The sequence below is a fragment of the Caretta caretta genome, chromosome 5 (assembly GCF_965140235.1).
Source record: "Caretta caretta isolate rCarCar2 chromosome 5, rCarCar1.hap1, whole genome shotgun sequence".
Lineage (NCBI taxonomy): Eukaryota > Metazoa > Chordata > Testudines > Cheloniidae > Caretta > Caretta caretta.
Genome location: NC_134210.1, coordinates 70,560,856 through 70,575,757, shown reverse-complemented (window position 1 = coordinate 70,575,757; position 14,902 = coordinate 70,560,856). Strand labels below are relative to the sequence as shown.

General features: G+C 41.3%; 1 protein-coding gene across 1 annotated transcript in view; it reads right to left on the bottom strand.

The window, feature by feature from the left end:
• Window positions 1-14,902, bottom strand: part of MAN2A1 (mannosidase alpha class 2A member 1) — a 213,761-nt gene that overhangs the window by 131,929 nt on the left and 66,930 nt on the right. Inside the window, exons 4-5 of the mRNA XM_048849432.2 lie at window positions 10,604-10,775; window positions 1,113-1,240 (exon numbers count right to left, since the gene is read on the bottom strand). Of these exons, the coding sequence (XP_048705389.2) occupies window positions 1,113-1,240; window positions 10,604-10,775 (300 nt within the window). The remainder of the gene's footprint in view (window positions 1-1,112; window positions 1,241-10,603; window positions 10,776-14,902) is intronic.

Below are 14,902 nucleotides of genomic sequence, written 5' to 3'. Positions count from 1 at the left end.
ATCCCTGTCCACCCTGGCTAATAGCCATTGATGGACCTATCCTCCATGAACTTATCTAGTTCTTTTTTGAACTCTGTTATAGTCTTGGCCTTCACAACACCCTCTGGCAAACAGTTTAAGTAGATAAATGAAAGATAAAGAAAACAAGTCTGCTTAAGACACTTTATCATTACAAAGTCCAAATAAAAAAAAAAGTATAAATATAAATAAAGCATATACATATATAATTACAAGTAGGCCAATCTCTTGCCCCTCATAAAAACCTGTACAATAGAATCTGTAGTATTTCCACTGTTGCTGTGTCCTGCAATTTTGTTATGTCACAATATTTCATATTTTACTTAAAACCCCATGAATCAATTACAATTATACAAAAAATCTCAGCTTTCATTGAAAAAGTAGTAGTAAGCATCTGGCCCCCAATTCTAGAGAGAAAAGGTGGAAAATGTGAATGCTCTAAGCTCCAAAACAAGATGGCAAATAAAAAGGACCGACGCTTATTATTTTGAAAATCTCGTGATATTTTCATATCATATTTTGGACCGGATTCATGAATTTTGAAAAGTTGGTAGACAATACTGGTGCTGCCCAATTCCTTCATGAAACCACAGGTTCACAGGTGCTATATTAAAGCAAATTTTATTCCTCATGTATTATGCGTAAGTAATATAAGTTTCTTCCACAGATCAAGACAGAAAAAATAATACAATGGAAAATAATTTAATTGCTCTTACCCTAAGAACCTATGTTTGCAAACTAGCATCACAAATACAGGTGCCAATCCTGCAATTTACAATGTAAAGGCAGACCACTACACCCACACAGTGTCACTGACTGCCACTTCAGAAATTGTGAATCAGGTCCAAAGTCACTTTTCACTTAGAGTAGACATGAACAATATTCCTCACGTCTAGGCATTCAGAATCACAAAATCTGCAAAAACGTAACTATCTTTGCACAGATTTGTTTCTTTGAAAATAGTTTAGCTTGCAATGATGCCTACTTATAGTCAATCATCAAAACATTGTACAACACTTGCTGACTGACTTAGCTCTTTGTCAGTTTTTAAGTTTAAAACATCAAATTAGGGGACAAAAATTACACATATATACCTAGAGTCTTCTCCAGCCACTGATGTCCTTCTATCAGCTGGTCAATCAAAGCAAAGTAATGAGGCGAAGCTTCATCAGGCATGACCCATCCTCCTGTTACTATTTCAAACTGGCCATCTTCTATTAATCTAAGAGAAAAATATTTAGTGAACTTGTGTCCAGAAGTGCAAATCTGATTTAACAAAAGAATGCATCTATAAAGTAAAAATCCATAAAATGTAGTGTTCACAGTAATAGCATTGATAATGTAAAAATTGAACTTCTATACCTTAAAAGGGAATATACTGTAGCTCTTATAGAATCCATTAATTTATTGCAATAGATGTTCACATGGGAATAGTGTCAAAAAACTCTAAATTTAACTATTTCACTGGAAACCATTTTAGCAGAAAAATTCATTTAATGAGCTTATCCCACAATCTCAATCCCTTTCCCATAACCAACCTACCTATGTGACAAAGCCACAAAATGCCCTCCACACTATCAAACCTTCAGCTTCCCGTATCTTAATTTCCTTTATACAATTATGCACTGTCAATGCAAAAATCTCACACATGCAAATATTGAAAGTCTAGGTTACTGTAAATTACGATGAATTTAGCAGAACACCACAGGGGATGCTGTATCAATTATGTTCTTTAATTTCAAGTGTAATTCAATAAAAGCCTCCATTTTAGAAAATTAATGAAACTTGTAAGATTACCTATCTGCCACACAAACCAGGTATTGTGTCACAGAATTTAGATCCAATTTAATGCAGAGTACGCAGGGACTTGCTTACAGCAGTCACTGCCACTCCCACTATAAAAAAGAGCCAAGACTATAAGGGCTGCTCAGCACTAACAAAAATGGACACTAAAATCAACCCTAAACATCAGATAAACCATATTTTGATACTATTTTGACCAAACATTTCTATATTCACACCCTAAGCACTACTGTAATAATCTTTGTACAAAATATGCCTTGGGAGGTATCATTTGAAAACTAATAACTCACTGGTCAATATCACCATGAAATGAATGTCGCAACACTGAGTAAAGTTATGAAATTTCCCCGTATGATGTTAAAGGCACGTATTCAAACTCACATAGCCTCAATTAGGTAGAACTGGTCAAATTAGCCTGTCTTAACCAAGGGATGTATGTTTACACAATTTGCATACAAGATGTAAACAGAATCCTCAGACACAAGAGTGTGAAAAAAGAAGAAAAAAATCTGTATTTCATTATGCACTGGTGAAAAGAAACAGCATAACACCTCTTCCCCCATCAGACTCCATGTATCCTTTTTCTCAGTTGGAAATAACTTTATCTAAGAATCACTCTCAGGAAAATACATTTCAAAAGGTGACTGAATTATAAAAGTGAGGGAACAAAAACACCCAGTTTCTCTCTCCCTGTCTCTCTCTCTTTTCACCTAAGGCGACAAAAGAAACAGCCACTGGACCTTGTGAGCAGATCCTGGTCTGAGAATTTGGTCAGCAATGCACCGAAAATCTGTGAAAAGAACTTCAGCTTAAACCAAGTCTAATTTATTAAGTTTAGTACTAGGAAACATTTCATCTTTATTCTTCTTGTAACCATTTCTGATCTTAATGACTTAATACTTGTACTCACTTAAAATCTCTCTCTTTGTAGTTAAACAAACTTTTTTTGTTCTTTAAATCAAAATTCATCCAGTGTTGTGAACTGTTTTGGGTAGCTCCATTTAAGAAGGCAAGTTGTTGTATATTGTTCCCTTTCAGAAACAACAAATCTAAAACATCTGAACAGTCCTGGAGAAAGCTGGGAATTACAGAACACACATTTTTAGGGGAAAATTCAGGACTGGGAGTGTGTTTGGATCACCCTGCAATTAATAACCCAGGCTGGTGGAAGTAAGAGTGTGGCTGGTGTTTGCTGACAGGCTGCTGGGATCATAGTGCCTGAACAAGGACTGTGGCCATTCACGGACACTCAGGGTGTGACAGGCATGCTGTTTGTGAGTGGTACAGGTGGGAGCTACAGCAACAAGGCATTGTGAAGCACCCAAGGTTGTAGGGCAGAGGTGACATAGCCCCTCATTGGTCTGAATTGCTCCCCAAAATGTCATCGCTATAAGAGAAGGCCGTCTTTAAGGTAAACTGTTGCACCACAGAGACCCTAGATAGTTGTTAGCAATCTAACAAACAATCTTAGTATAGACTGACTTTACTACAGATCAAGTACAATAAAAGTGACTCTGCACTTTACAAGCACTAGAAAAATAGTTTTTAAACACTATATACAAATATATAAATAGCAAGACCTAAAAAAGTAGATAGTCTCAAAGCACTCCGATCATTTTAAACTTTCATAGCTAATTCTCGCTACTTTTAAGCCATTCAGATCAGTGCTGAACAATTCATACATAACATGGGTACTGAGTTCCACTAGTAATATAGTACAATTCCTTTCAAAGGGTAAAGAATTAATTGTATATCAGATTGTGTTGGGTTTTTATTAACCAGAACAAGACAAGGTTGATTTGTTCCTCTTTGCGGAGATACAGCAATAGATTTCACACAGTAATTTGGTTTTTGCTTGCCATCCTGCTTTTTATATATTTTTTGTCAAGATTTAGTGAGGCTGATAATACTACCGAGCTCTGCAGAAGCTTGAAAGCTTGTTTCTTTCACCTATAGAAGTTGGTCCAATAAAAGATATCTCACCAACTTTGTCTCTCTAACATCCCAGGAACAACACAGCTAAAACACTGCAAAAACAAATGCAACTGACCAATGTGACTGGTTTATAAAACTGGTAAAATCATTCTTCGCCCAAAAATTATCTCAGTGACCACTACTGTAATAATTATTTAAAAGGCAGAGTAAAAGAGAAAACATCAAAACAAGTCCTAGAAAAACGTGATCTCTAAGTATTAAATATCAAGGTATTAAATAAGGATCTTTCTAAACAGAGCCAGAAAGAAAGAAGCTTGATACCTCTGCAACCCACTGCCGAACAGCTATTAGTAAGGCAAGAAGATGGTTATCAGGAGATCACCTCTAATAAGTTGGCAATTTCAGCAGTACTTAAAAGGTTCCCATTAGCTTGTTTTACCATGTAAAACAAAGGGATAGATATGTAATTATGCACATATTCTAGGACTAACCCCCTTACTTCAGACTTTTGTAGATGAAATATCTAAAAGGAGACTACGGAATCTTGGACACAAGCTTTTCTTCTCTCCTTGTAAACATAAATGTTGAATTTTTTAGTATGTTACATTATTCCAAATGGCTTTATCAGTGGGGATTTTAGATTACTTGGTGAATGGACTTTAAATTGTAGGGCCAAATTTTGCCACCTTTATTCACCTGGAGTTGTTCTGTACTCTGTAAAAAAAAATCCATTGATTCAGAAGCCATTTGCACAGTAAGGTTCTAAGCGGCCAGATTTTAAAAGGTATTTAGGAAACTAAAAATGCAGATAGGTGAAATAATTGAAATCAACCTATGTGTTTTTGAAAATTCCACTAAATCCCTATCTGCATCTTTAGATACTTAAAATACATTTTAAAAATTTGCCCCGGTCACTAGGAATAGAGGTGGCAAAATTGGGTAGTTTCTGAACTTCTGTATATTGAGTATCATGGCAGTGGAGGCCACGACCATGGCAAAGTCCTGGACAAGTGGAGAGTCCAGAACAGATTGACAAAGTAAATCTGCTGCCTGATATGCCACCAGCATGGAGACTCTCAGTGCTGGTGTTGATGTAATCAGTACTGCACTCAACAGATGCCCCCAGGCCAGAATCGGTATCAATGGTACAGTGTCCTGGAAGTTTCAGTGTGATATCGGGGAGTGGTTTGACAGACCTGCTCCATCCCACAGCCTGGAAGTGGTATGGTGGTGGTCTGTACTCTTTAGAGGAGGAAGAAGAGTTCCCATGAGCACTGCGATGGTCCCAGTCAGTTTTATGGGACTTTTTCCTTGGCGCCCCTGAGGAGGGTGAAAGACCCCTCCTTCTCTTGGGGGAGATGGCAGCACTGGAACACAGAGCAGCCTCATTCACCGAGTCTGAAGGAGACAGCCAGACACAGGGCTTTGCACCAAAACAGGCCTCATGGCATGCTCAAGGTGGTGTTGCTTCAAGCGTAATTCACTGACCACCTGGGTTCTTTTGGTGAACAACCTAAAGATAAGAGCACCGCTCCCTAGTACGCCCCTTCCCTAAACACAGCAAGCACCTCATGTGAGGATCAGTATTAGAAATCGCTCCCCCCCACACACACACACACACTCTACTGGTAGTACTTGAACCCTATTGAGGTCATCACACAGGGCAATAAGTATCCTAACACTAACACTGCATAAAAACTATATACATTGAAGGATAATTCTCAGAAAACAGATAAGTGAACGTGAAGTGATAACCACTGAGCTCCAACTCCAGTTATGGGTGGTAAGAAGGAACTAACGGGGGTTGGGGTGGCACCGCCTCGTATAGCCAGGGGGCGGGCTACACCCACAAGGCATGAATGCTTTCTCTAAATTTACTGCTAGCCAAAATTCTCCAGCTCTTGTGTGGAATACACAGCTGCATCTACTTGAAGAAACAACATTAATTAAGATGATTGGCAGCGGTCTCAGCACAAGAATGGCCTAACAGTTAACCTTCTAGAGGTTTTACAGAAGAGTTTTAAAAGAGGGGTTTTGAAGGAGGATAGTAAAGTAGTTGTGCAGATATTTACAAGAAGCTCTGCCCAAGCATGAAGGTCAGCATGAGTGAAATCACAAAGGTGCTTATTTGAAAATTTAACAAGTGGCCGATGGAGGCAGGAGTCAACATATCATTAGAGAATGTGAGATGATAGGTAGGGTGGAGATAAGCTGTGAAGGGCCTTGAAAGTGAAGACAAGTAGATTATGTTTGATATGATAGAGGGGGCAAGCCAGTAGACGGGTGAGAGGAGAATGACATGGTCAAAGCAAAAAGCTAGGAAAATCATTTTTGCAGCAGCATTCTGAATGGATATGAGCAGGTCAAGATTGCATTTGTCAAGGCCAAAGAAAAGGATACTGCAGTAACAGACATGAGATGATGAAAACTGGAACAACAGTTTTAGCTGGATGGTTGGATAGGAAAAGCTGTATCTTAGAAATGTTATGCAGAAAGAATCAGCAAGATTTAGACAGTCTGAACATGAGGATCCAAATGAGAGTTCCAAGTCATAAACAACACGCAAATTACAGCCCTGAGTAGCAAGTAGGATGTTGGTGCTGTCCAGCAACAGAGAGGAGGTAGCAGGGAGGACTTGCAGGGGAAGATTAAGAGCTCTGTTTTAGACTTGTTGAGCTTAAGATGCGTGCTAGAAATCTACTAGGACATGTCAGAAACACAGGTCAAGATTTTAGTTTGAATAGAAGTACACAGGTTTGGAGTAAAGCGGTCGCACTCTAAGTTGTCAGCAATGGACGGTAGTTGAATGTGCGTTTGTAAATGAGATTACTTAAAATTAAGGTGTAGAGGAAGAAGAGAAGGGGACCAATGACAGAGGCCTGTGGAAACCCCACAGAAAGTTGGAGGGGAATGAGGATCATTCAAAGAACATTTTTAAGGAGTGATTAGAGAATTAGGAGGAGAACCAGGAAAGAATAGTCATGGAAGTCAAGAGGACAAGATTTCAAAAAGAGCATGGTCAACATTATTGAAGTCAGCTGACAGGTCAAGGAGGCGGAGGATGGAGTACCAGTGAGTTTTGACTAGGAAGAGATCATTGAGGATTTTGGCAGTGGAGCACAAGCAGTGGAAGCCAGACTGAAAAAAGGTCTAGAATAGAACTGGAGGAGAGGAACTACAGACAGCACCTGTAAGCAGCTCATTCAACAATCTCAGAAATCAAAGGGAGAAGGGGCGAAAGCAAGAAAGACAAGTGAGGTCAAGGATGGGTTGTTTTATTTATTTTTTTAAGATGGGCAATACAAAGCATGCTTTTATTGTGAAAGAAAAGATTCAGAGCAGAGTGAGAGATTAAAGAAAGAGAAGAGTAAAGTAGGAGATGCGAGTGGGCATGAGGGAAATCAGAAGATGGGATGGGGTGTGGTCACTGGGGAAAAAAGAGGATGGGTTAGAGATAGAGAAAAGGTGAGAAACTTATCTAAGAGAAGCAGGAGACAGTTGTAGAAGGGAAAGGAAAAGCAAGCTGAGGGGAAAGGTCATTTAATAGTTTGTGTTTTCTCTTGCAGGAAATCAGTGAGATCCTGTATGGAGGGAGAAGTGATGGCAAGAAGAGCAGAGGGAGCGTCAAGTGCGTAAAGGGTTCAGAAAAGATGGCTGGGATTGAGGTCATGGGATTCACTCAAGTTAGAAACAGTGTTGCTCAGCTCAGAAGATGGCTGAACTGAAATAAGAGTGAATGAATTTGTAGCGGAGGAAGCCAGCCTGGTCACAGAATTTCCATCAGAGAAGCACCGTGGAGCAAGAGCAGGAGCAGAAGAGGCCCAAAAAAGCCCAGGGTGGAGGAGAGTGAAGCACAGAGAGAATCAACAACCATATAAATGGAAGAAAGGGCAGAGGGTGGGGAGGATAGGGCTGAGAGCAGATCAGAAGTCTACAATGCAGAGGAACTGGAAGTCATGGACAGGCTGAGTGACAGGTCCAAGGAGGGGGTTGATGGGAAAGGGTGAAAGAGACCGAACAATGGTCAAAGATGGAGCATACAGCAACAGAGAAATTAGAGAGAGTGCTGTGTTTGGTGAAGACCAAATCAACTAAATGGCCCTTTTGGTGAGTGGGACAGTTGAATCATGGCTTCAGGTCAAATGAAGAGGTGAGGACAAGGAAACATGCATCTAAGGGATCAGATGGGTCATCAGCATGGAAGCTGAAGGATTAACGTGGGAGACTGTGAGGAGAGGAAGAGAGCCACGAGTCTAAATCAAAGAGGAAAACTGATGGAGAAGGAGTTGTGTGGACAACAGATAACAGGAACATGGAGGAAGAAAGGAGAGGAGAATCAGATTCACTACTGTTCAAAAGAGGAGAAAGTCTGGTCCAGAGAATAGAATGTAAGAGAAGGTGATGCCTCCACAAAAGAGGGTAGTTGCATAGGTAGGGTCAGATAAAGGGCTCCAGGTCTCTCCATAGCCAAGAGCTGGAAAGAGAGAGATATGAAGTGGTCATGAACAGATCTGGGTGTCTTTTTTTGGTTTGTTTGTTTAAACAGATATAGAATGGGCATTCCACGCAAAACAAGAGAAGAGAAGGAAGGAATGGGGAGTGAGCTTAGGAATGGCACAAGAGGGGTGGAGATGGGCCACTCATCACTACCACTCCCTAAATTTCATCTGGCCTCATCTGGAGTACTGAGTCCAGTTTTGGGCCCCACACTACAAGAAGGATGTGGAAAAATTGGAAAGAGTGCAGCGGAGGGCAACAAAAATGATTAGGGGAGTGGAACACATGACTTATGAGGAGAGGCTGAGGGAACTGGGGATGTTTAGTCTACGGAAGAAAAGAATGAGGGGGGATTTGACAGCTGCTTTCAACTACCTGAAAGGGGGTTCCAAAGAGGATGAATCTAGACTGTTCTCAGTGGTAAGCAGATAACAGAACAAGGAGAAATGGTCTCAAGTTGCAGTGGGGGAGATTTAGGTTGGATATTAGGAAAAACTTCTTCACTAGGAGGGTGGTGAAACACTGGAATGCATTACCTAGGGAGGTGGTGGAATCTCCTTCCTTAGAAGTTTTTACCGTCAGGCTTGACAAAGCCCTGGCTGGAATGATTTAATTGGGGATCGGTCCTGCTTTGAACAGGGGGTTGGACTAGATGACCTCCTGAGATCCCTTCCAACCCTGATATTCTGTGATTCTGTGATTTCCAAAGGCTGTAATGTCTGAATCATAAATTAATTCCATAAAAACCCATTGAACAAGTCAAGTCAGAAATTGCTTAGGTAAAACTGCCTGGGCAAATTCAGTACTAACATTAAACCAGATGCAGTGACTAAGGCAAGAATATGCAGTGAATGGATATAGAGAAAATATTTGTAATGCTAATTTAAGAGACTACTATAATACTGAAATAGGTAAATCTCTTACTTCTGCAGCTCCCATTGCTATTTTACTCACTTTCCTCTCTTTCTCTGCTTCCACCCTACCACATAATCCGTCATCACCATCCATACCCCCCCTACTAAGTCCCACATATTGTTAGGATTTGTGTTGTGGAATTCTCACAGACCTAATAAGATCCATAGGAAGTCAGCATCTTGGGAGTTCTATATGAGGGTTTAGCTGGAGACTAGGGGTAAGAAACACAACAGTGTGAGGTGGCATCTTCCAGCCCATCCCCTGGTTCACATCCCACCATGAAGTACATAACTAAGGTTTCCAACTCTTGTGATTTTAATGCGTGTCTTGATATTTGTTCTTTTTATCAGAGTCCCAGCTCTTGGAGTTTTATGATTAAATGAGAATCTCAGATTTATTTAAGTTTCTAGCACACATCTTTGGAAAGAAGTTTGAAAATGTGAAAAATGCACCTTTACACGTTAAAAAACAGAAGACAAATACCTCCCCCTTTTTTTTAGCCTCATGATTTTTAAACCAACCATAATTTTGGAGGAGAACTTGACATGCTTTTTGATCACTTTGGGTAGGCAATAATGGGGAAATCTCAAACTTAATCTGTATTCATCTTCTACTCTACATTCGCAAGATAGATGGAGCAAACCAGCTTTAATTTTGGTGGAAAATACTTATTCTACTTAGAAGCCCCACAAGCGATCAGTTTACATTTTGAGGACTATCCCCACAAGTTAAATGGAGAGAGGCTTGCTTCCATCCCCCACCTTTTCTTTTTTTAAGGGTAGCTTAAGATCACTGTAAGAGATTATCCTATTGTCATTAATAAAAATGTTGATACTTTCTCTAAATTTGATTGTACTCAAATAAAAAAGTCCTTGAACTTCCTTCAGCGAAGGAAGACAATTATTCTTTTATTGCTACAGAGTGTTGTCAAAAGGATTTTTTTTTAATCTGATGAACCCCTCAATTCCTAAATGTCCTAATCAAGGAACCCATTATCATATGCACATATTTTACAGAAAGATTCTACCTTAGCTTCAGGCCCAACTTATCAATGTTGAAGCCAACATAATTTTTTTGTGTGTTGGGGATGGGAAGTATAAGTTAGGCTTAAAATGAAAACTCAATTGCAACTTCAACTATGGAGCAGCTACAACTTGATCCAATATATGTACACAGATATTTTTATTTGGTTCTTTGCCAAATACAGTTGTCTTATACGCAGCCTGCCTCCAATTCCCTGAAAAAAACCTTATTAAAAATTATGAAAAAATGAAAGTATAACAATCATCCAGAATAATATTAAAAATAAGATAACTTTAAGAACTGTATACTTTTATCAACGAAGCTCTAAGTTTATATATATTTAAGCACATCATTAAGAGTTACAAAACTCTACAATATGGTATACAGCAGCAAATAATACAGATGTTCAAACCTTTTAACAGCATCCTTTTTTTGGCTATCTATTCCATCCCACCACTTTGAAAAGTAAGAGATTTCCGACCACATGAACTTCCTCCTGTTGTCTTCTTGCAATTTTACCACCATGTTGTTTAGGATATGTTGTGTCTGATCTCTGAAGTAGTCATCAAAAGTCTTCAACCAACCTGAGTTAAAAATAAGAATACATTGCATAAAATTTAAGTTTAAATGGTCCTACCTAAAGATTTTACCCCATCAGAAAAAGGGTTAGTTTTAAATGTTATTGTGTATCTCGCATTTAAACGCTCAAACCTTTCATACCATGGGCTATTTTGCAGTGATAGACTTTATAAGTCTGTCTCTGTTTTTTGGTTTTGGTTTTACAACTTTTATATCTTTTTTTTTCTTTAAAAAAACATACTCAACTTAAAAACGTAACATTCCAGCCTGTAGTACCCTACTTACAAAAAGATAAATTGTCAAACAGCTCAGTTACAAAAGAGTCTTGTAGTTTTAGCATAATCCATGATGAAGTAATTGCTAGGGTAAGGAGTTTGGTTATAGCGGCGGGGGAACAGAGAAAAAAAATTGGAAGGAAACACAGAAAGAAAAGGTTTAAACAGAGAAGGTCTGAAGCTTAATATTTGAAGCAGAAATGACCACTTAAAAAAATGTAAGCACCACAAAGAAAGAATTTAAACTACTGACCCTGTAGCTTCCTCTGCCTAGAAACCTGCAGCTACTGCCTCTTTTTGGTGGGATACCATCACCAGGGAAACACACCAAAATGCACTGCAGGCATTGATTCTGGGAAAGGAAATAAGTTGCCTGGACCCTAGGCAGTGTGATTCCTCCCACCAGCTCAGTGTTCAAGCCCTCCCTGACCACTCCCCCATCAAGGCTGAAAGGACAGTGGGTGGAAGTGACCATGAGATGGTCGAGTTCAGGATCCTGACACAGGGAAGAAAGGAGAGCAGCAGAATACGGAGCCTGGACTTCAGAAAAGCAGACTTTGACAACCTCAGAGAACCGATGGGCAGGATCCCCTGGGAGAATAACATGAGGGGGAAAGGAGTCCAGGAGAGCTGGCTGTATTTTAAAGAATCCTGATTGAGGTTATAGGGACAAACCATCCCGATGTGTAGAAAGAACAGGAAATGTGGCAGGCGACCAGCTTGGCTTAACAGTGAAATCCTTGCTGATCTTAAACACAAAAAAGAAGCTTACAAGAAGTGGAAGATTGGACAAATGACCAGGGAAGAGTATAAAAATATTGCTCGGGCATGTAGGAGTGAAATCAGGAAGGCCAAATCACACCTGGAGTTGCAGCTAGCAAGAGATGTTAAGAGTAACAAGAAGGGTTTCTTCAGGTATGTTAGCTACAAGAAGAAAGTCAAGGAAAGTGTGGGCCCCTTACTGAATGAGGGAGGCAACCTAGTGACAGACGATGTGGAAAAAGCTAATGTACTCAATGCTTCTTTTGCCTCTGTCTTCACAAACAAGGTCAGCTCCCAGACTACTGCACTGGGCAGCACAGCACGGGGAGGAGGTGACCAGCCTTCTGTGGAGAAAGAAGTGGTTCGGAACTATTTAGAAAAGCTGGACGAGCACAAGTCCATGGGGCCAGATGCGTTGCATCTGAGAGTGCTAAAGGAGTCGGTGGATGTGATTGCAGAGCCACTGGCCATAATCTTTAAAAACTCATGGCAATCCGGGGAAGTCCCGGAGGACTGGAAAAAGGCTAATGTAGTGCCCATCTTTAAAAAAAGGGAAGAAGGAGGATCCGGAGAACTACAGGCCAGTCAGCCTCACCTCAGTCCCTGGAAAAATCATGGAGCAGGTCCTCAAGGAATCAATTCTGAAGCACTCAGAGGAGAGGAAAGTGATCAGGAACAGTCAGCATGGATTCACCAAGGGCAAGTCATGCCTGACTAATCTAATTGCCTTCTATGACGAGATAACTGGCTCTGTGGATGAGGGGAAAGCGGTGGACGTGTTGTTCCTTGACTTTAGCAAAGCATTTGACACGGTCTCCCACAGTATTCTTGCCAGCAAATTAAAGAAGCATGGGCTGGATGAATGGACTACAAGGTGGATAGAAAGCTGGCTAGATTGTCGGGCTCAACGGGTAGTTATCAATGGCTCCATGTCTAGTTGGCAGCCGGTATCAAGCGGAGTGCCCCAAGGGTCGGTCCTTGGGCCCGTTTTGTTCAATATCTTCATAAATGATCTGGAGGATGGTGTGGATTGCACCCTCAGCAAGTCTGCAGATGACACTAAACTGGGAGGAGAGATAGATATGCTGGAGGGTAGGGATAGGATACAGAGGGACCTAGACAAATTAGAGGATTGGGCCAAAGGAAATCTGAGGAGGTTCAACAAGGACAAGTGCAGAGTCCTGCACTTAGGATGGAAGAATCCCATGCACCGCTACAGTCTAGGGACCGAATGGCTCGGCAGCAGTTCTGCAGAAAAGGACCTAGGGGTTACAGTGGACGAGAAGCTGGATATGAGTCAACAGTGTGCCCTTGTTGCCAAGAAGGCCAATGGCATTTTGGGATGTATATGTACGGGCATTGCCAGCAGATCAAGGGACGTGATCGTTCCCCTCTATTCGACATTGGTGAGGCCTCATCTGGAGTACTGTGTCCAGTTTTGGGCCCCACACTACAAGAAGGATGTGGAAAACTTGGAAAAGGTCCAGCGGAGGGCAACAAAAATGATTAGGGGACTGGAACACATGACTTATGAGGAGAGGCTGAGAGAACTGGGATTATTTAGTCTGCAGAAGAGAAGAATGAGGGGGGATTTGACAGCTGCTTTCAACTACCTGAAAGGGAGTTCTAAAGAGGATGGATCTAGACTATTCTCAGTGGTAGCTGATGACAGAACGAGGAGTAATGGTCTCAAGTTGCAGTGGGGGAGGTTTAGGTTGGGTATTAGGAAAAACTTTTTCACTAGGAGGGTGGTGAAACACTGGAATGAGTTACCTAGGGAGGTGGTGGAATCTCCTTCCTTAGAAGTTTTTAAGGTCAGGCTTGACAAAGCCCTGGCTGGAATGATTTAGTTGGGGACTGGTCTTGCTTTGAGCAGAGGGGTGGACTAGATGACCCCCTGAGGTCCCTTCCAACCCTGATATTCTATGATTTTATGACAGGGAAGAAGTTTCCAATAGCTCACCTGTCAGGTTTGCAGAGAGGGGATCTGAAAAAAACCCAGTAGGCCACACTCCTTCCCTCCCTCCACACACACAATCCTAATGCTTAAGAAGGGAGGTGAAGTACACTCAAAACCCTCCTCTTCTCTAAAAGATGCGAGAGGGGCTGGATTAAAGATGCCCCAGCTTCGCTCTACATCCATGGCTGGAGAGGAAGGTGAAGAGCCATGTGTTTTTCCCTAGAAGAAGGACGAAGAGGAATATAGCCAAGTAACAGTGACCTATGTTATATGGCTTTTAAAAGAAGCTAAAACACAGGTACTGAGAGAAAGGATTTATTGCTAAGGGTAATTGGGGATGGAAGATGTGCTTTGTGGATGCATATCAATTCTACCGGCGTAAAACACGAAGTGGAGAGTGAGGAAAAAGGGTGCTCTGCAGGATCTTAACTACCTGCCTATGCCTCAAGTAGGGCTGTGAACAGTCAAGACATGCATTATTTAAATAGAAAATTGCCTGTCCCATACTAAATCAGTACGGGACATCTTTTATCCCGTATTTCAACATATTAAAAATATCATTATGAAAATCCAGTTTTTATTGTTACCTTACCTTACCTTCCAATGATACAAAGTTTGCAAAATTAGACAATTTAGTAATGCAGAATCAGTCCCATGATTTACTGAACCAATGTACCTATAGTGCAGGGAAATGGAAGGTTATACCTCACAAGTACTGACCCCCCTGCCAAACAGAGCCCCTTCCTGACCCTGGCCCTTCAGCACAGCTCCAGGGCACACAGCCCCATCTACTTACCCTGCCAGACGGAGCCAGCACAGGGACAGCAGACAGGGAGACATTTAAGGACTGGAGTCAGCAGGGAGCCCTATCCAGCAGGGGACCTTTACTCTCAGATGCATCTTCCAATCACTCCCCTCCCAATCCTGCCCCTTCAGTGCTCTCTTGTTCAATTCCGGAGCTGGGCCCCAGCAGCCAACAGTCTGATTGCTTCACGATGCAGAAGGTTTCCTCAACTGCCACATGGTTAGTTCCCCCCCACACACCCTTCGTGGTTCTGGGCATCCCACCCCTGGCCCCCATGGGTACAGAGTACTCCTCCCCCATCAGGGTACTAAGAAAACAGTCCCGTACTTT